The 22,582-nt window shown below is 42.6% G+C and overlaps 1 protein-coding gene across 1 annotated transcript in view; it reads left to right on the forward strand.

Annotated features, from left to right (window-relative positions):
• TAC3 (tachykinin precursor 3) overlaps positions 1 to 13,590 on the forward strand; it is a 55,463-nt gene extending 41,873 nt beyond the window's left edge. The window contains exons 4-6 of the mRNA XM_066589002.1: positions 878 to 931; positions 9,156 to 9,222; positions 13,279 to 13,590. Coding sequence (XP_066445099.1) covers positions 878 to 931; positions 9,156 to 9,222; positions 13,279 to 13,297 — 140 coding nt within the window. The 3' untranslated portion in view covers positions 13,298 to 13,590. The remainder of the gene's footprint in view (positions 1 to 877; positions 932 to 9,155; positions 9,223 to 13,278) is intronic.
• The last annotated feature ends 8,992 nt before the right edge of the window (positions 13,591 to 22,582 follow it).

Raw genomic sequence — 22,582 nt, forward strand, 5'->3', positions numbered from 1 at the left:
CTATAGAGCCGCTCACACCTGCGTTTTTTTCACGTGCGTATTATGTGCATGAAAAAGATAACGCAGCATGTCCTTCACTTGGGCTCCTTCTCACAGGTGTATTTGCGCACTAAATATTTGTAAGCGGAATACGCAGATTTCAATGGGTTCCTTCACGTTTCCTCAATTTCCTCTACTTTCCTGTGCATTTGCGCACCAAATGTCCTCATAGAAGTCTATGGTAAGTGCGTAAATGCATGTGCAATACGTAAGGGGATGCATGAAACACTGCAAAAGACAGACAAAGACCGAGACATCCAGCAGCGAGTGCAGAGCAGAGATCCAGACATCAAACAGCGAGTGCAGAGCAGGATCCAGACATCAAACAGCGAGTGCAGAACAAGCGCACCCGAGTGTTATGGCAACAGGGACGCGGCGCGGGATGGTAACCGCTGCGTCCCCAGCAACCCGGCTAACTATGCGGCGTACAGAATCACAGCGGCCAGGAAGGTCACCATGACCGGGACTCCTCTGCGCCGCACCCCCGCCACCCGGGTAACAGGACCGGTAGTGCGGGCACGGAGAACCCCAGAGCTGCCGCGTCTGACACAGACAGCTGTTTTGGGGTGTTTGCCCCATAAGTGTGCAGTAGGTTTCTGGCTTGGCTAGTGAGGCCTGTGAGGTTGGTTGGGAGGAGTAACATTACTCCTTTGGGAGAGCACCCAGAAGGTGTGTGGCTGGTTCGGGTGCAAAAAAGCCTTGTACATACCGCATATGTTGGGCCGAGGTGTCCGCAAAATTGCATCCGCCCTGTCTGAAGGAGCCCTAATAGACAACAATATAAGCTTTAATATATGCAGAAAATACAAGTTACATAATTTCCAATTGCTCCTTACAGGAGATATGCACGACTTCTTCGTGGGTCTAATGGGAAAGAGGAATCTACAGACAGGTACGTCTTTGCTATAAAACTCATCTACTCTACATAACAAGGTTTTGTGTTTCACATGGAGGATCTCTCTTTAACATAGTCTTCATTTAGAAACTAAATCCAGCAGTAACATCCAGTATAGTAAAGGACCCTAAAGTACCAAAAACAACGCAAAGGACTAGACACCAGCTGATTAATTTGTGTTAGCAGGTGATCAGCTGCCACGGGGGTCTCTGTGATACTAAACTTATGATTATTTTTCTAACAAATTGTGAGCAAAATTTTGGGAACATCTGAAAACGGGGTAAGTTATTTTTTGACTTTATGTAATATTCACAGTTTCTTGTTGAATCTGTACTATGTTTTCCAATCTAATTTCCCTGCCACCCTTACACTTATTTAGTTGGGGTAAGAAAGCGAGTTGTAGACTCCTTGGAATTTCTTGACGGAAATGATCTGTCATGATGATTTTATTATCAATTTTTTGAAAATTAAACATGAGTTATTAAGTATATTACACTATGCAGAATAGACCTCTGACATCGGGCCTCTCTTCTGCATAGTGTTAGAAACATGTATCGGACCCCGCCCAACATGGGAACTATGCAGGGAGATCTCACAGGCATAACACTGGACTGGAAAGGGTTAAAGAGCTGATAATGGCCTCGTTCTCATTTGCGTGTCTGTAGGCCCTTTTACATAGGACAACCAGTCGGTGCAGATGCACAACAGGCCGTCCCAGCGATAATCATTTCTGTACATTTACACAGGAACGATCATTGCTAGTGAATGGAGGCGGAGCAGACTGAGAATCATTCTGCAGCACAAAGACTGATCGTTCTTCTCTTTTATGTACAGGAAGAGAGCTGTCAGTCTTCATGCAGCGGAGAGGCTGATGCAGCCCACCTCTGTGACTTGGAGTTTGACTTCCGAGTCAAATGTCAAAGAGATCCACAATGAAAATGATCTCATGTTCAAGTTTCCTATGTGAACTTTTTTTCTATTTTTTTTTTTTAAACAGTAAAAAATAAATAAAATACAATTAAAAAAACTATTTTTTCCTATTCTTCCCATAAAAATCTAAACAATAAATAACCCATATATTTGGTATCACTGTGTTTGTAAGGGCTGCTTCAGACGACCGTATATCGGCCAGGTATTCACGCCGGCCGATATACGGCGTCCCTCTCTGCAGGGGGAGGAGGCTGGAAGAGCAGGGAGCAGTGCACTGAGCTCCCGCCCCCTCTCTGCCTCCTCTCCACCCCATCTAAGTTTCCAGCCTCCACCCCCTGCAGAGAGAGACGCCGTCTGAATAAGCCCTCAAAGTCTGAACTACTGTATTAATATATTGCACTATTTATCCATAAATAGTAAAAAAAAAAGTATAGAATGGCAGAATTGCGGGTTTTGGGTTATCCCAGCTCCCCCAAAAAATGTAATAAAAAGTGATCGAAAAGATGTATGTAAAACAGAGTGGTACTCCTAAAGACTACAACTCATCCTAAAATTCACATGTCAATTTTACTGCACTGTGAACACCGTAAAAACTAAACCTCCCTGGAAAATGGGGCAATTGCATTTTTTTCAATTTCACCCCATTTCTAGAAGATTTTTATGGTAAATTAAATGGTACCACTAAAAACTACAACTCGTTCCGCAAAAACGGGGCATCCTCTTCATCTAGAGGAAAGAAGGTTTCTACACTGATGTAGAAGGGGGTTCTTTACTGTAAGAGCAGTGACACTAGGAAACTCTCTGCCTGGAGGGGCCTGGATGTACATGTTATAATCAATGATTACTTTAGAAGGGTCAGTCATCCTGGGATTATTCTAAGTTGGAGTTGTAAAGGAAATTTTTCCCTAAAAGGAGGAAAATTGGCTTCTACCTCATGGGGTCTTTTTGCCTTCCTGTGGAGCAAAATTGCAGGATAATAGGCTGAACTGGATGAATATTTGTTCAGCCTCAGATGCTGTAATACATTGCTATGAATGCTCAATGGAAGAATTGAGGCGTAAAGTAAAATATGATTTCTTTGAATTGTTTTGTAATGAGCCACTGAAGAGCTGTCTGGGCTGGGGAAGGGGGGGGGAGTCAAATTCAGCTATAATTTAAGGCTTCTTTCAGTTTAGCCAGGCAAAAACTTCTGCTTCCTGTTGTTGCAAAATTTTAGGAAACTTGGTTGGATTGAGTATTTTTTTTATTGCTAATACCTATGAGCAGGGACTGTTTGAGAGTTAGAGGGCTTGTGCCAAGATGCACAATGCCTTTGACAATGCTGTTAGCCCTGAGTCCTGCTCTCGGCACACAGCTGATTACACTGGGAAAGCTGCATCCACCCTGACATTTTCGCTGAAATGGCTGTCCTGTAATCACAGCATAGCAGACGGTTCCGCCATAACAACAACCCTTCTTGCTGAGCATCTCTATGTTTTGAGACATAGAGCTCTATGACCTTCATATGCCCTATTGGTGATGCCATCTTGGCACAAACCCTTCACTGGAGACTTCCAATTTCCTCTGACATGTTTCATTATATCATTTTTGTCTTCAATTTCTAGGTATGCTTACGTATTAACACCTTCCTGAGCGTGCATGTGAGGTGTCTGTGTATGGAGCAGGAGCCAAGCCCCCTACATACACGGCAGGTGCTGGCCATTTTTGACAGCCAATACTCATCCACAACAACTGCAATTAAAGATTACACGGGTTTACGCTTTACATGTCGCTGTCAATTCTCATTTCACTGTCCCAACTGGTATGCAGCGGTACTGAGTAACCTTTCCACCCCACAATGAGATCACGGGGAGCCTTCCAGGTGTCATGGCAGCTGAGGGCCATCTAAAAGCCACCAAGGGTGGCATGAATGATTGCCTTTCAAGATGTGCCTCTGGTATGTCTTGATAGATTGCTGGTCAGAATACCATATAATGCAATTCTATAGAATTGCATTTTACTGTATGAGCAATCAAACGATTACAAGTTCAAGCCCCGAATGGGGACTAAAGAAAATTGTAAAACTAAGTCAGATACATTTTTTTTTCATTATTATGAAAATGTTAAAAGTTAAAAGAAAAAATTTCCAAGTCATCACAATTACAATTAAAAAAATGTAAAACTATTATAAGCAGGTATACAGTAGCTGTGTCTGTGAAAGTACAAATTGTCAAAATATCACATTGTTAATCTGGCATAGTGAAAGCTGTCAGAAAAAAAATACATAATACCAGAATTGCACTTTTTTGGACTCCCTTTATTCTGACCCAAACTATAAGGGCTTACTCACACAAGCGTATATTGGCCGCCAGCGTTTTCATGGCCAGCTGATATATGCTACCATCTGATGCATTGGATTCCAATGCATCAGATCACACAGGCATATTCCCGCAACGTGAAAACGCCCAGCCGGGCACTTTTACGCTGGGCAGGAAGGATAGACCTGGAACTATCTTCCTGGCTGGACTATGGCTGCTTCTATAGACTCCTATGGGAGCCAATGACAGCGGCCGGAGAAGAGAGTTGGAAGCGTGACTGCTAAACTCCGACTTGTCTTCTCCTCTCTGCTCCCTCCCATTGCTAGATGTGGACAAAGGGCTTAGCGCCACTGGCGCACTGTCCCATTGCAAACAGACAGAGGAGAGAAGAGAGGAGGTAAGCCGGTGAGGGGGAGGGATCGGAGAGACAGCTTAGCAGAGCTAAGCTGTCTTCCCCTGCCCATGCATCACATGGTAGCGTATATCAGCCGGCCATTAAAACACCAGCCGATATACACCCGTGTGAATAAGCGCTAAAGAAAAGATGTCATTTTTAATGCAACGTGAATGCCGTATCAAACAAATTTCCCCCAAAATGGCACCATTGTGCTTTTTTCCCCCATTTTGCCACACTTACACGCACGTCAGAGGATTGCAAATGTTTCCCATGGATTTCAATCGGAAACATCACATCGCACGGCATACGAGTGCCATGCAATCTCTTTTAAGGTCCCATTGAAAACAATTGGTGAGGCGTTCAACGTCCAAAGATAGAACATGCTGCATCTTGTATCCTCGTGGCATCACTGCGAGGGGAAAAAAAATTGCTCATTTGAATAAGTACATTCAAAAGAATAGAGTTCATAATCATGCGACTTTTGTGCGTCTCGCAACCCATAAAACTCGTGCGAGATTCTCATGCGACTGAATGTAACCTAATCACCCCAAAAATCAAGCCCTCATGTAGCAATACCATTGGAAAAATAAAAAAGTAGAATTTTATAAAGTAAGGAGGCAAAAAAATGAAAAGGACAAAAAGAAAACGTGCTGCAGCGGGACGGGGTTAAAGATTTTCATTTCGTGATTAGGTAAGCTAACTGCCTACTGCATTTGCCTGAAAAAAAAAGCATATTTTTTAAATCCTCTTTTTTCCTAGACCCTTATTGATTCAGAAAGCCTCCTATTACTGATATTATAGGAACTGCAATATCTAAGTACTAGAACATCATCTCCCAATCCATCTCTAAACTCATATCCTTGACTCCTGTTATCTCTGCTTTATACAAATAGCTAATGGATAGAGGAGGTCAGCCCTCATACATTACAGAATGGGACAAAGCATTTCAAACTAAAGAAATACTGAGAAATCCCATTCCTTTTCTATTTCAAACTGAATGCATGACATGAATTACAGAGTGGTTTCTCACTGGTGATAAAACACCAGGGTTATTACATAGGATAGATACAAGCTATCCCTCAGATTGTTGGCGATGCAACAAAAGCCCAGGAAATATTTCACACATTTGGTTTAAAGGGGTAGTAAACTATTGATGGCGTATCCTCAGGATAGGTCATCAATAGTAGATTGGTGCTGGACTGCCACTGATCAGCTGTTTGCTGGGTTGGTGCACTGATGCGCTGAGCTGATTTCTGCATGAAGTAAAAAAATTTGAGTTCCCACTGTGGTCCAGGTTGGTATTGCAGGCCAAGTTCTCATTCACTTCAGTGCCTGCAATACCAAGCCAGGCCATTGCAGTGGGAACGGAGCTGTCTGCTTCCTGCAGAAATCAGCTCAATGTACAAACACCAGTCCAGAGAACAGCTTATTGGTGATGGTCCCATTCAGCAGACCCTCACCCATCTACTCATCATTGATGACCTATCCTGAGGATAGACCAAACTGGGCAACCCCTTCAAATGTGATCTGATAAATGTCTTCTAGGAGAAGATATGTGAGCTGATTAATGATTGTATTCATTCAGATATATGTTTATCTCCAGAACTGATCCTTCTCAATATTGACACAATGTATAAAATTCTAAACCATGAAACAGTGATTCCGCCCCTACTCAATGCAGTCAAGACTTTAATCCCTAAATACTGGAAGGTTCACAACTTGTGGGCAATTTAGCATCAGAAGCTAGCAGCTTCTTGGACTCTATAGAGGTGTCTTGTGGTGCCAAGAGACAAATGAATAGCATAGAAACTAATGGCAACCCAACAGAAATGGCTATATTCAGCTTTTACGTGATTGCAGCTATGCACTAATAGGCAGTTGACCCCACTCTTCGAGCATTGTCTCACTTCTTGAACCCTTCCTATCCTCTTTGGCAGTGTTTCCCAACTCCACTCCTCAGGGACCCCCAGCAGGTCATGTTTTCAGGATATCCTATAGTAAGAATACCTGAGGCACTGATGATAATTACATCACCTGTGCAATACTGAAGAAATCAAGAAAACATGACCTTTTGGGGTACCCTGAGGACTGGAGTTGGGGAAACACAGCTCTAAGGAGAAACAACACATTACCACTCTGGCACTCACTGATCTCAATCAAGTCCTTTCCGGAGGCCAATTGTCTTGGGACAGACTTTCTGTCTATCTCCAACTGGTCCACAGTTCACAGAACCCAAACCTCATTAGGCTAGATAGGCTGTTAAATCACAGCAGGGATGTCCTGCGTCCATGTTTAAAATTCCCTCTGAGCGCAAAAGTACAGTAAGGCTGGGTTCACACGAGGCGGAAATCTCGCGGAATGACTGAATTGAAAAACCGCGGGATTTCTGTGGATAAGCGCAGCTTCAAAATCCGAGGCCTTTAGAGGGTTTTAAAGTGGCTTCGCCACCTGCATTTCCACTGCAGCCATCTCTCCCCATAGAGAGGAGAGAGGCGGCTGCGGAAATGAAAAAAGAATTGACATGCTGCGTCTTTGTTTTCCGCACCACATGCCCGTTTCAGCATGGCTTGGCCGCAGCGTGTGGACGAGATTTTTGCAAATCTCCTCCTTTACCTCGCTGGCTCAATGCCTCCCTCCTCCCCTCCGGCTGTTTGCAATGGGAGGGGGCGGAGAATTCTCCGCCCCATCCTTCCCCCTCCCATTACTAGCGCCAGGGATGAGGCGGGAGCTTAGCTCCATCCCCGCCCTCTTCCATTTCAAACAGCCGTAAGGGAGGAGAGAGGCTGAGAGCCAGCGAGGGGGAGGTATGGGGGTAGACAGCTTTGATGGTAGCTCCTATATATGCTTCTGTGAATAAGCCCTTACTACCGTATTTTTTTAAGACTATATACTGATCTACCGCACGTACTGTAGTAGTGATGTTTCTCGCCACCTTATGGCGCTCTTGAGTTATGATTATTTGTAATTCTGTTTCTAGCCTTTTGATGTTTAACTGATAGAGAGACTTCATGTTGTACTTGTTGTTCCTTAGGCCGTGATATCACCCGTGATAATATGCAGTTCAATCAAATACATGGAATTACACATTAGCGGATCGCAATTGCGTAATCCGCTTGCAGAAAATAAAACGCAGCATGTTCTATTTTACCACTGAATCTGTGACCATAGAGCTCATTGTGCTCTATGATCACGGATATATCTGCAGCCCATACGCTAAGTGACGGTGTGGGAAATACACAACAGAAAAAAAATACTCTCCTGTGCATGACCGCCTGCATGCAAACGCAGTCATTAGCAATACAATTACGCAGAGTTACCGGCGGAGCCTCCCGCAATACGATCCGGTCATGTGAGCCCGGCGTAAAAATATAAATGACAATTCGGTGGTGCCATATAATTATATAGTCTAAGAGGGACGTAAGTGTCCTGGGAAATTTGATAAAGTGTGGGGCCTGTGGTGTGACTTCATCTATTCTGGAGCTCAGACGTGCCCCCTAGTGGATGCACGTTCTGGAGCGAGACCTGTGACCTCTGAGATTTGGTCTGCTTATCTGATCTGACTTTAAAGCATTAATTCGTTATTTTTGATGTATCAGGGTGACTGAACCTCCTTACCAATCTAACTATACAAGGTTATGCATTATTTATGTGCTGCACCTGTCTATTACTGTATGTTCCTTATGCTACCTAATTTTTAATAAAACGAGTTTTAAAAAAATATATAAAAATGAAAAAAAGTTTAATTAAAGAAAAGATGAGCTAGCTTAATTTTCCTGTAGAAAGGAATTTCGGCAGTCTCATCCATACCTGTAAATGGGGCTGTATCTGCAGCTTTGTTGCAAACCTCATTTAGGGCTGCTTCACACGAGTGTAAGCACTAAAACGCACACAAAAGCGCAACATTTTTGCACTGTGAGGGGGTGTATTTTGCGCGCGTGCGCAAATACTGTGTGTATTTCCGCAGGCACCACTAGTTCACATGACTAGTGGTGCCTGATTTAAATGGCTATTAAGCCAAATGGGGTCCCAGTGTTTACAGGCACATACCCACATAATAGAGTCCTATGGTGACCTTTGGTGTGCAAATACGCAATAAAATAGAGCATGTGAAATACGCGTGCAAAAAAAGGATTGGGAGCCAATGACAGCTGCCGAAGAAGGGAGGTGGGAGGGAGTTTAGCAGCATGACTGCTAAACTCCCCCCCCCCTTCTCTCCTCCTCTCTCCTCCTCTCCGGCTGTTTGCAATGGAAGGGGGTGGGGCTCAGATCCACCCCTCCCATTGCTGGCTGTGACAAGGGGCATTGAAGGGTCGGGAGCTTAGCTCCGCCCCCTCCCACTTTCTCTCATTGCAAACAGCTAGAGGGGAGGGGAGAGGAGGTGAGGCGGCGAGGTGAGGGAGGGGAGAAACAGCTTAGCAGATCACAGTTTAATAAGTTATTTAGAATCAATCACTTACGACGTGAATTTTTTTCTAATGTAGTTTTTATTGAAAACGTTAAAAAAATGTAAATAATTTTTCTACTAAGTGTAGATTTCAGTGCAATACCTTATATTCTATTTACATCTACTAAATGCATCAATCTTTATTATTTCAAGGGAACCCTAATAATGAAGAGAATGAAGCAGAGCCCAATTCCAGGTACTCAGCAAAATGCAGAATGAAGTAAGTTCAGTGTCTGCCCACTTATACGCCGTCCATAGATGTAATGCTATTTGAGAGTTGTAGTTCATGGACCGGTTTCACATCTGCGTTGGAGCCTCCAGTCGTAGCTTCTGTTACAGATCCGGATCAAAATACTGGAAGAAAAAGTTCTACATGCAGCGCTTTTTCTTCCGTACAAAAGTGGGGCAGCTGGGCGGAAACCAAACGGACCCCGTTATAGTCAATGGGGTCCATTTAACGCTGTTCGGTTCCTTCCTGAGACAGCGTTTTGGCTGCATTTCAGATTCCCCTTTCCTGCTCCCTGAACAGAGTGGGAAAGCAGAACACCGGGCACAGGTGTGAAATCACCCTTAACCCTTTCCAATCCACTGTCTGACGTCTGAAGACATTATGATTTAAGGCTGTACAGCTCCGATGTTGGAAGACGTCCGTCGGGGTTCTCTTACTGTATATTGCCAGCCTCTCTGCTGTCAGAGCCTATCCAACGTGTCACTCATGCAGTACTGGCTTTAGCCAGCAGATAGCGCCATTGTATAACGGCAGAAAAATAGTAAGCCCCCTAGGAAAATCTGGATACAAATTAGATTGGAAAGGGTTAATTAACTTTTTGATGAATGCATTAACACACATATAGAATTATATATTTGCAACAGTTTGAATGATTTTTCACTTGGCAAGTACAGCCCTGCATCACGCTAGATTTTGAAGGTTTTATTACATTTAGACCAAATATAAGTTAAGAACATCTAAATTTGAAAACAAAATTTTGTTCAAAAGAATAAAAATATCATTAAACAATTTCAATTCCTAATCGTTGCTCCAAAGACCTGTATAACGCGTTGGACATTGATTTGCAGGAATGCTGCCATCCAGTAGGTGGCGCTGCAGAGGTATTGTTCCATCTTTCTTATTTGCATATATTTCCCAAAGGAGCATGCATGGCCTTATAAGTCTCTTCACTAACCTTCTAGGTGCTCTCCTTAAGGAGTGACACTACCCCTTCTGGTGATTTAATGTATCATATGAGTAATACGACAAAGAAAAGGGTTAGAGAATGCTAAAAAATGTCCATATACAGTAAAAGTAAACTACAAAATACAATATGAAAACATTAGTAATTCATTTTGAATTGGCCATGCCTTGTTCCTGATCATGGCTCTGCATCTTTCTTATCATAGAGAAAGATAGAACCTTTTTAGCAGTTTAACCGACACTACGTTATGCCAGGTGCTGATGACACTTTCAGTGGGTTCCCTTTTGTTGGTGGGATGTCTTTTCGATGTTTTGGTGGCTGCTTTTACCATAAATTCGCAATTGGATTTAAATCCAGTGACTGAGCTGGCCAATCCATTTGCTGGATACTATTCCTCTGGAGCCACAGCTTCATGAGTTTTGTCCTATGGCAGGGAGCATTATCATGCTGAAAGATGAAGTTCTCATCAGGAAACAAATTTTGTGCACCTAATCACATTTGTTTCTTTAGTATTTTGTAGTATTTTGGGTCAGTCATCATCCCTTCAACAATGTGTAGTCTTCCAATGCCATTTACAGCCATACCATTACTGCAGTAGGGAGCCTAATTGTAGGGATTCTTCACTCTGGTTTGAATTCTCCTTCCAGCTATCTCTTAACATAGATAGATCCCAAATTTTACATCCATTGTAAAGGCCAATTCAACACTAAAATGTGCTTTCTGCCATTGTTTGGGAGACCAGTGGTGGCGTTCTTTCATCCAGGCCAAGCTTAATTTCCATTTGGCAGTTCACTTGGCTGTTTTAAGTTCTTCCATAAGGTACTATTGTATCTTGTTTCCACCAGAAAAATGGGTGGAGACCTGCTGAGTGACACTGACACCTTGTTAACGCCCCTAAAGTACCTGATTGGCTGACAAGGGCCCAGAGTTTTCCTGGCCTGAGCTTCTAGCTGTGGTCCCGAGCAGCTGGTCCTTCTGCAGCCCATGCTGCCTCAGTGCTGAGCCGACATGCCGGACAGGAGGGGAAAGGGGATGATGAAAGAGCACACTAGGGAAAGTGTGTAGCAGTGGAGCTGGGAGAACAAAGCCACATGTATATGATAGAGAAGGCCGGAGGACAGATTAAGGAGCATGGCTAGGGACAGTGTATGTGGCGGAGCCAGGAGCGGAGAAGTGAAATGAATTTCTAGATGCGTGACACAAGCCTGAAGGGGAGAGGATGGCAACTCACAGCCGCGTGGTTGGGAGCGAAGAGGCCAATCCGTACAGCCTCCTGTAAGTTTCCGGAGCTCTTGTTACTTACTGCTCCACTGCCCCTTGTGTGGCATTGCGGCTACTGCGCCTTCAGTTATCCCGCCGCTGCTGTGTTCCTCTGCTCCTGCAGCGCCAGTCTCCGGGAGCGCATGAACAACACCCGGAACCTCACATGCTCCTTGGGGAACGGGTGGAAAACCCAACCAACAGCGCTCCGTCTACTAGCCAATCGGCAGCTAGGGGCCTGACAGGGGTGTTCCCTACTGCTACGGGCTGTCAAACCCGTAGCTTCCGGTGGTGACAAGATACAACAGTATCCTTTCATAGAGATTTATAGAGAAACAGCGCACATGCTCAAATGCAGATCTATTCCTTACTGTGCGCATAATAAATTTGTACACATTTATAATTGGCTCATACAAATAATTGGGCAAAAAGCTGTTCCATGAAATATCTCCTTAAAAGACAAGCAGGCACTTCCTCCAGCTACAGAAAAAAGCTTTAAAGGATTTTTGTCATTGTTCCTGTAACTGCTAAACCAGTAGGATGTCAGGGATGCTGAAATGGGGGACAAGTGATACATACCTCCCTTGCTGCTCATACTTCATCATTAGGCCATCTTTAACCCCTCTTCTTGTCTTTTGGTTGAAAATATGATGCTAGCGACTATTCAAGAGCCAGGAAACGGGTTAAGGACTACCTAATGCAGAAAGCCCAGGACCATTTTGTAGTAATGATCCACCCTTTGATCTTTTCTAGCTTTATACGGCACACAGTGATATCCAAAGCTGATTTTTCGGGTTCCTGATGAATTATGAGCAGTAGGTTAAGTAGGTATAGCGATATTTGTTAGACTAGAGCTACACGGTGATTTTGGTTGCAACAGGGGTGGCATGACCAAAGATTGCTGTATAGCTCTGTGACCTCCCACTCTCATTAAAATCAATGGGGTTGGCTGTGGCATAAAAGGTACTGCAACTCTGAGGTTGGATTCTTTGCAACCTGTGGGTTGAGCTAAATTGTGAGTCGATCATTACCTGATTGACGTCAATGAGAGTTTGAGGTCAAAGGGCTATACAGCGATTCATTTCAGTGGGAACCTGGCTTGCAATACGGAGCTTGGCCACTGCAGTGGGAACAGAGCTGTCTGCTTCCTGTAGAAATCAGCTCAGTGAACAAGTGCATTGGCCCACAAAACAGCTGATCGACAGGGATCCCAGGTGGCAGACTACAGTTGGACAACCCCTTTAAAGGTTCCCATTTTGCCTTCCTCTGAATTAAAAATATGCTCTAGGATTTAACTCTCACCCATTCCTTCTTTCATTTCTATTCTCTGACCTCGCTTGACTGAATTTGATGGACATATGTCTTTCTTTTCTCTAATAGTGTAACTTATTATCTCACAATTATAACTGGTATGAAAAAACTAGAAGACGATGAGTAATACAGAGCAGTAAAGACATGTGCTAAAACATTTTTGCATTCTAGTTTAACTCGGGTGACGTATGTAGAGTGATACTATTCTCCATTCAGGGGCGTAACTATAGAGGATATGGGGGTGCGGTTGCACCCGGGCCCAGGAGCCTTAGGGGGCCCATAAGGCCTCTCTTCTCCATATAGGGAACCCAGTACTATGAGTAAAGCATTATACCGTAGTTGGGGGCCCTGTTACAAGTTTTGCACCGGGGCCCGGGAGCTTCACGTTATGCCTCTGTCTCCATTGATGGGTATTTGCCGAATAACATGTAAATCTAAACTATGAATGTGCTACTTCCATTCTGTGAATTGACCACCTCTATGCATACAGTATTGTATTTTTGTACCAACAGGTTCAGACGCTCAGTTTAGGATGTACGGAAGAAGTGGTCCTATCAACATAAACATTATTGGTCCAATGACAAACACGCTGGATTTCTTATTTTGTATCACTGAAGAAAAGCCCACCTATGTTGCAATATAGCTTCACTCTCCTCTATGTGGCTGTGTCCCATCATGCTAATTCATTAAAGCATCACAACATGAAACAAATGAACAAGCGGCACATGTGGACATAACTGTAGAAGATGTCTTTCTAAGCTAAACCATTTCCATCTGCATATACTTTTGGTCCATGTGTTTATCATATCATGTATGTAGTACAACACTTGCCACATCTCTTCTGATCTCTGTGAGTAGCATTTGAATATTGGAAACTTCTTTTTGGTGAACAATGAGGCAATGATTATGCTGTACTTGTGTAATTTCATTTGCTAGTTTGTCAGTCAAGTTATTGACTTTAGCAGAACGTTTTATCAACGAATGACAAAGTTGGGTGCATTGAAGTGAGCAAAACAGAAAGAAGCTCGAGGGTCTGGATTTTGGAGAGCTAAAGATAAAGGACGACTCCTTGTGCCCAACATTCTCCCCTAGTTATTAGCACCCATAACGCTATGCTTAACTGATACAATGTAGCTTCAAGAGGAAATAATCACGTTCAAAAATAATATTTTTACATATGATCTGCTGTGTTGAGTCTTTTTCTATAAATATAATGCGCTTTGCTATACATAGTAATATAGAGGTTATATAGACATAATTTAAAGGGACTCAAATAAAGTGGACGCTTGCCAAGTGTCAACAGATCATGATCTGGCCGAACCAGCTAATCCAGAGACACGCTTTGTATACACTCAGGGATATTTATGATGGCCTTAGGCCAGAATACTGGCACAGAAAACTGACAAAATGTGTCACGAAGCCCGATTGTAGAAAAAAATGTTGCGACTTTCCTGCCCTCTGGGCCACTTTTGTGGAGAGTGGCTATGGCTTGTTGAGAAAGAGCATGTCGGTTCCAGACCAACAGATTTATGTATAATTTACTCCAGAAATTTACATAGATTATGCCAGAAATGTATGCCAGTTTAGACTTGGCATACATTTCTGTGTCAGGATGCACCTAATACATGAAGAAGTATGTGCCCTTTCAATTATTAGGTGCATTGGGAAATTATACTAAGGTCTGTGTTGGAAATGCTAGTCTTGGTACATTTTGCTCTTGTGCTCAGTTGCTAGGTGAGTATGCTTAACATGTGAATTTCCTACTAGGGTATTTGAAAATGGGTTTTCTAAATGACCGTCCTTTGTTTCCCTAAGTGCAATATATACAAAACCTACACTTAGTATCCATACAAATGTACAAAAAGGAGAGGTTTGATTCATACAAGGTGTTTCACTTGAAGTGCAACCCAGAAAATCTGCAATATTTAGTGAATCCTAACTCCTACCTTTGATCTTGATGAGCTCATGTTTGTCACAGAAGCTGTTGAAAGTGGCCACCGTTGACCTACAAGCACTTTTGAACCCTGAGCTCCATGTTGCTCAACTTGCTGCAACATGCCGATATTGAGTTCTGCAATTTCATGTCTAATGCTATGCGAGGGTTTTTTAGTAAACACTTTACCTTTAAAGTGGCCCAAAAAAAATTCTGCCAGTGTAGGGTCCAGTAATCTTGGTCCTTTGAGATGATCTTGTCCCCGAAGAAAGAATGAATTTTTGTCATGCTCTGGTTGGACATCATGAGATTGAAAATAAGTATAGTTCTACATAAATTGGGAGCCGAAATATGGGTTGGGCTTTGAGTGAAACATCCCATATTTTACAAGATTGCTTAGAAGACCTTTTTCTGGTGTCTGACATGAGAGATGACCAATTACATAGGTTTAGGAGTACAGATATGTTTATTAAATGAAATATGTGTAAGATTAAAGGTACAGTAAATGACCTACTTGGCCAGATGTACCCATAAAATTGTCCCAGCCATTGTTTCAGATTTTCCTGTATGAAGGCAAAATATGTTGTGTCCTGATAAGCATTGTCACATAAATTTCACTTAGCAATGACCCATATGCTTATGCAGTGGTGGGATTGTGAAAGTGGTCTATAGGGGCAAGTTCCACAGATGATGATCAATAGCAGGGTCATATACTTGTTTCTGTGTCCTTAACTGTTCACTGAAAAGTTGCTTGTTTTGTTACAATTCTAATCCTAAAAAAGTTGGGACTCCATGTAAAATGTAAATTAATGTTAAGAAAAAAAAGAAGGCGACTATTTGAAAGAGTCTAAATGCAACCACTTTTTATTAATGATAGAACATAAAACACATAGCAGAAGCGAAGGTGAGACATTTTTCCATGTCAGTTAAATACATTAACTTATAAAAATTGATAGTAGCAATACATGTCAAAAAAGTTGGGAAAGGGTTGCCAAAAGGCTGTAAAAGTAAGTGGTACTAATGAAAAACAGCTGGATGATCAATGTTATACTACGTAACACGACTGTTTATAACAAGAGCATGTTAGAGAGGCAGAGTCTCTCAGAAGTAAAGATGGACAGTGGTTCACCAATCTGTAAAAAAATGCATCTCAAAATTGTGGTACAGTTTCAGAAAAATATTCTTTAGTGTAAAATTGCAAAGACTTTGAATATCTCACCATCTACAGCACATAATATCATCAAAGGATTCAGAGAATCTGTAGAAATTCATGTGCACAAGGGACAAGGCTGGCGGTCAAGATGGGATGCTTGAGATCTACAGACCCTCAGGCACAACTAAATAAAATAATAAAAATCCCTGCGCTCCTGGAGAATGGATATTAAACAATATGAGAGATAGATGCACTTACTTCGTAGAGGAGTCCTGTTCCAAGGTACGACTTCTCTAAATCGCAGGCCCTCAGGCGGCACTGCATTTAAAATGGGTATGATTCTGTAATGCAAATCACTGCATGGGCTCAGGAATACTTCCAGAAATCATGGTCTGTGAACACAGTTGGCCGTGCAATTCACAAATGCAAGTTAAAGCTCTATCATGCAAAGAAGAAGCCATGTATCATCACAATCCAGAGATGCCAGCGTCTTCTCTGGGCCAAATCTCACTTAAAATGGACTGAGGCAAAATGGAAAACTGTTCTGTGGTCAGATGAATGAAAATTTAAAATTCTTCCTCTCAAGAGGAGAGGAACTATCCCGCTTGTTATCAGCGCACAGTTCAAACACCTGCATCTCTGATGGTATGGGGTTACATTAGTACCAATGGCTTGGGCAGCTTTTACATTTTGAAAAGCACAGTCAATGCTGAGTAGTATAAAGAGGTTTTAGAACAATATATGCTTCTGTCTAGACAGCATCTCTTTCAGGGAAGGTCTTGCATATTTCAGCAAGTCGTTGCTAAACCCCATACTGTATCCATCATAACAGCATGGCTTCACAGAAGAAGAGTCCGGGTGCAAAACTGGCCGTCTGCAGTCCAGACATTTTACCAATAGAAAACATTTGGTGTATTATGAAGTGAAAACCCTAACAAAGAAGACCCAGGACTGTGGAGTAGCTAGAATCCTACATCACACAAGAACGAGACAACATTCTTCTCCCGAAGCTCCAGCAATTGGTCTCCTCACTTCCCAGATGTTTGCAGACTGTTGTAAAAAGTAGAGTGGATGCTACACAATGTTGTTCCAACTTTTTTGAGATGTGTTGCTGCCATCAATTTCAAAATTAGTTAATTGTTTTTAAATGAAATGGAAAAATGTCTCACTTTCAGCTTCTGACGTGTTACATTATGGATAAAATATGGTTAGATGAGATTTCCAAATCATTACATTCTTTTTTTCTTTATATTTACTTACATTTTATGCAAGGTGACAACATTTTTGGGATTGGGGTTGTATGTTTACTGTCAAAATAGCATTTGCTATGGGCATTAAGAACTGCGTCTGTGTCAAGGAACCTTGTTTGCATGGGCACATGGATACATCTGGGTATTACAGTATAGCCCTAAATGGGAAGAGTAGTTGTGGAGAATATCTACGAGGCACAAATTGGTGCCATCAGTAGTTTGCAGGTGCACTAGAGGGAGCAATACTGTGTGTAGCATCTAAGAAAGACCAAAGAGCTGCAGTTGTGAGAGCGGTAGCGGGTGGCAGACAGAAGAGCTGCTGTCAACAAGCCTAGGGGAAACTGGGTGGTAGCAAGTCACCAGGCTATAGTGAGAGGAATAATGTGAGCTGACATGGCTGTAGGTGCGAAAGAGAGTCACCTACTAAAGGTTAGTGAAGGTTAAGAGACTAAGCTGGAGGAGTGACTGCTGCAGCACAGAGAGAGTTAGCACAACAGTACCTTAACAGAGGCCTACAAACTCTGCAGGTAGAAGAAGTTATCCACTGCCTGGCCGACCCAGAGCTCAAGACCAATGACACTGGTAAGTTTCATGGGGCGGTGAGCATTTTCAGTTGCCATATTGAGGTGGGTTGTTGACCAGAAGAACTGGATATAGAATCATTGGAGCTGTGTGGAACATTGAAGAGTATGTCTTGGGAACAAGAAAGTAAACATAACCTTGTTGCCTCATTTGGAGAAATAAAGTTTTCTGTTGTTAAGTCGCAACTTGTCTGCAATTATTCCTTACGATGACTGCACCCCTTTCCTTACCACCCGTGCCCATCTTACAGGATGGAAGAAACCAAAAAGCACTCTGTTGAAAGACTGTGAAGTTCAGCATTAACCTCCAAATAAATTATAAGTCATCGAAAATTCCAAATAAAATGGGATTATGCCACATTGTAAGATTGGAATGTTCTATCTGTGTGGATATGAAGACTTTAAAGGCTATGGACACATTAGGGGAACAATCATTTTTGCTGTAGGGTTAATATTTAACATTGTTTGCCTTCTACAGCTTCATATCACTTGTATATAGACATAGCAAGTGCTCAGTAGGAGCAGCTCCTGTTCTAGCTGACCTTCTTCCATCCCATAATACTGTATTTCCCCTGCAGCAGCTTCTTTAAGATAAACGTCAGGCTGGATGTGGCATCTCCTGACAAAATCAACTGTCTACAGGGAATGGCAAGAGTTGATCAGCTAATTGTCCTGAGCCTCGCATTCTAAAAGGGTTTGTTCCTCTTTGCACAGCCCTTTTAACCAGGGACGTAACTAAAGGCTCAGGTGCCTGGGTGCAAAAGTTCAGACATGACTCATTTCCTGCATTACATGAAAATTTGTTTGTAGCCCCGTAGGCCACTCTCTTGCACACACATCACTTTTTACCACTATTAGTGTGGCATCCCAAATGCCATGCTAATCGTGGTACGACGCTCCTATTGATTTTAATGGGATTACTCAGACCTGAGCTCAAACGCGGTGTTTCTCATGCAGCGATTTTCGAGAGCTGTCTGTTCTATTTTTGCATTTTCGCATTTTTAACGCACCTCCTCGCCCATCACAATGATGCGCTGCATGAAAAAGTGCTGTCAAATGCTGTATCATGCGTTCAAAAACACAGCTCGAAAGTGCGGAAAAAATACCACAATTTCAAGCTGTGTTTTCTGATCGCATGTGTGAGAGTGGCCTTAGGATGTGTTCATGTTTTTTGCTGTACTTTTGAACCACAATTAAGAAAAACACATACAAAACTGCAAGCGGTATTCAAAGACCACATAAGTTTTTAAGAAACTGCATGCACTATTAAAAACCACGTGTTTTTGATGCGTTTTTAAATTGTGTGTAAACTGTGCAATTATATACAGTATATACGGGAAGATGTATAACTTATACCAGCTGTAGATAGATAGATGATAGATAGATATGAGATAGATTCATGCATACCCCAGACCACTTCTCTGTGTGAGGAGAGCAGCAGGGCACGCAGCCACGGCTGCAGTACACTGTGTCAGCAGGAGCAGCAGGATGATGATATCATCATCCTGCTCTGCTTACTCTGATGTTATCGGACTCTCGCAATATAATCGCAGAGAGCCCGACTCGTTGCCTTGGCAACATGACTCCAGATACCGGCGTCCTGTGTTGCTATTGCCTATGATCGCTTTAATAAGCGATAAGGCATTGCAGGAGAAAAGTCCTGCAATGCCTTATCACAGCTGTCAGAGCTGGTATGGTGTAAGTCCCTCAGAGGGACACAAATGGTGTAAAAAAAAGATCAAAATAATGTACAGATTTGGTATCATCATGTCCGTAACGACATGTACAATAAGTTCAACATGCTTTTTCTCCTGCACGCCAAAAAGCGTTTAAAAAAAATGCTAAAAAACTGAGGCAAAAACTCCCAAAAAACGCAATTAAACTGATCAAAAAAGCCGTGTGTACCCCAAAATAGTACCAATAAAAACTACAGCGCATCTCGCAAAAAAAAAGCCCGCACAGAGCTCTGTCCATGGAAAAATAAAAATGTTCTGCGACTTTGAATGCAGCGATTTAGAAAAAAAAAAAAAAGTGGAAAAACCTAAAAAAAAGAATTTTGGTATCCTTGTAATCGTACCGGCCCGCAGAAAAAATGTATTGTGTCATTTATGCTGCATGATTAACGCTTAAATAAAAATCTATGGCAAAATTGATGCTTTTTTTCTCCCTGCAGTCCTAAAAAAAATAATAAAAGTTTTACGATATAGCCTATGTACCCAAAAATGGCACCGATAAAAACTACAGTTCGGCCCTTAAACGGCCACGTTGACGGAAAAATAAAAAAGTTATGGCTTTTGAAAAATGGAGATTAAAATCCGCCAAAAAATGGGCCATGTCCTTAAGGGGTTAAAGAGATGGACTGGTTGTCGACACCATTCAGGGTGATACAGCATATGTAGGAGCATCTTAAAGATGTCAGTATCTCATAGTGACCGGTCTTTTCTACAGCTGTTCTTTAAAACAAAGATAGTTGCACCCCATAAATGTTAATGAGGACTATTTTAATGCATTTATTTCTATTCTTAGTATGGCAGTTAGAGTCAGTCAACTTGTACAGCATGGTAAATAGCGGCATAGATCTCTAGAGACAATATTGCCTGGCTCACAAGCTAAAATCAGGATAGCACTCATAACGGGTGCATAAAACATGAAAACAGTAGTATTATACAACAAAAGAAGACAATGAACCAATTTCTCTCACATTCGTCTGCAGCAAACATATTGCAAATTGACATACAGTAGCTCCATTCTTCGCTTTTCAGAACTAATGGATTCAACTGCCTGGCAATTTCCACAAACTAACACAGAATAAAAAGCACACTGAGCGAGACAATTACTTCCCCAGTTCCAGACTCCTACACTGGATATTAGGCTGACTGGGTGCACACCAGCTAAAGGGAATTGCTCTACTTTGCATTAAATTAAGTCACTCCAAGCAAGATCATGCAAGATCTGTATTTTAAACAGGTTTGATCTAAAATAGAACTGTCTGAATGCATTTAGAGCAGGGGTGCATCATCTTTTCAGGTCCGAGGGCCACACTATCACACTGAACCACTTCCAAGGGCCACAATAAAACTTGTGTGATCATGTATGTGATGAATAGAGATGAGCGAGCGTACTCGGAAAAGCACTACTCGCTCGAGTAATTTGCTTTATCCGAGTATCGCTGTGCTCGTCCCTGAAGATTCGGGTGCCGGCACGGAGCGGGGAGCTGCAGAGGAGAGCGGGGAGGAACGGAGGGGAGATCTTTCTCTCCCTCTCTCCCGCCCGCTTTCCCCTGCTCCCCGCTGCGACTCACCTGTCAGCCGCAGCGGCACCCGAATCTTCAGGGACGAGCACAGCGATACTCGGATAAAGCAAATTACTCGAGCGAGTAGTGCTTTTCCGAGTACGCACGCTCATCTCTAGTGATGAATGTGTCATCAGAAAATCATCTATTGTATAACTCAAGTTTTATGTTTAAACATGTATTTTAGGATTTTTGGATGATTTCTTTTTAATTTTCAATGTCATGGTCTATATTTAAGAATACCGTGCAGTTTTCATACTGACCACTAAGCTTCATAATTTCTTTCTGTGGAGAAAACTTTTCAGCAGTCATCTCATTATCACAGGCAGGATTATAATAAAAGGTGACACCTATATTGTTGCTCTATCCTATACTGTCCACTTTTGGTCGATTTCCTGTTAGGCCGTTTCTACAAAGCTGAGAAAATCGCGTTAGATTTGTGCATTCCGAGCACGAATATGAACCTCATTCTTTTGAATGGGGTCATACACATGAGGGATTTTTTCCTGCATCGCACCGCAAATGCATGTGGAAAACAAATCGTGGCACGCCTATCTTTGGGCGTGCCCTCGCATCGCCCATTGTCTTCAATGGAGGCGGTGGCAATATCGCACCACGTACTAGGTGCGCACAGTGCGATGCCAGGTTTCCCCATTGAAAACAATGGGAAAAACTCTGCGATCCTCCTCCACTGTTAGTGGCTGTTAGCTGTTAGCCGCGGCAGAGGATCGATACTTCTCTGAAGTGATGTGAGGCAGTTTTGATATGAAAATGTCCTGCAAATGCGGGGAAATCGCATTTGGCAAACACAATATCGAGCCGTGATTCAATAGCTTTTGTGATTGCTGTAATCAATAGTGATAGAAAACGTTTATCCTGTTGTAAAACAGACCACTAACTTGTTGTTGTTTGTATAGCAACAACTTATTCCGCAGCGCTTTCAGGTAATTATTATTTATTACCCCCCACCAAGCTGGGTTCTCATTTTACTTACCTTGGATGGATCGAAGGCTGAGTCAACCTTGAGTCGGCTACCTGAACCATGCAGGGATTGAACTTGCAACCTTCAGGTCGTGAGCGAGAGTTTATATTCTGCGCCACACAATAAGCAAATTCAAGATGCTAAGGCTACTCTCACACATGCACTTTTTACCGCAATAACCGTGGTGTTTTGAACATCGTGGTAATCACTGTAGAACGCTCCAATTGATTTCAATGGAGCTTCGCAAACATGCATTCGAATGCGGCATTTTCTAATGCCGCGATTTTCGAGTCCTGTCTACTCTATTTTGCTTTTATGTTTTCATGCTCTTAAACGCTCCTCATTACCCATCACAATGATGGGGAGCATTTAAAACGTGGCAAAATAGAGCAAAACAAATCCACATGCTTAATTAAGCTGCAAACGCCCATGTCTCCCTATAGGCAGCTTTAACTGCGGATCATCCGCACGAATTCTGCAAAAACCGCCCGTGGATATGAGGCCTTAGAAGTAAATGGGTCAGGTCTAGAGATGAGCGAGCTACTCGGTTCGGGTGTTTTTGCACTCGAGCACCGCTTTTTCCGAGTAACTGACTACTCGGACGAAAAGATTTGGGGGGCGGCAT

This window comes from Eleutherodactylus coqui, chromosome 1, assembly GCF_035609145.1.
Source record: "Eleutherodactylus coqui strain aEleCoq1 chromosome 1, aEleCoq1.hap1, whole genome shotgun sequence".
NCBI classification, from domain to species: Eukaryota; Metazoa; Chordata; class Amphibia; order Anura; family Eleutherodactylidae; genus Eleutherodactylus; species Eleutherodactylus coqui.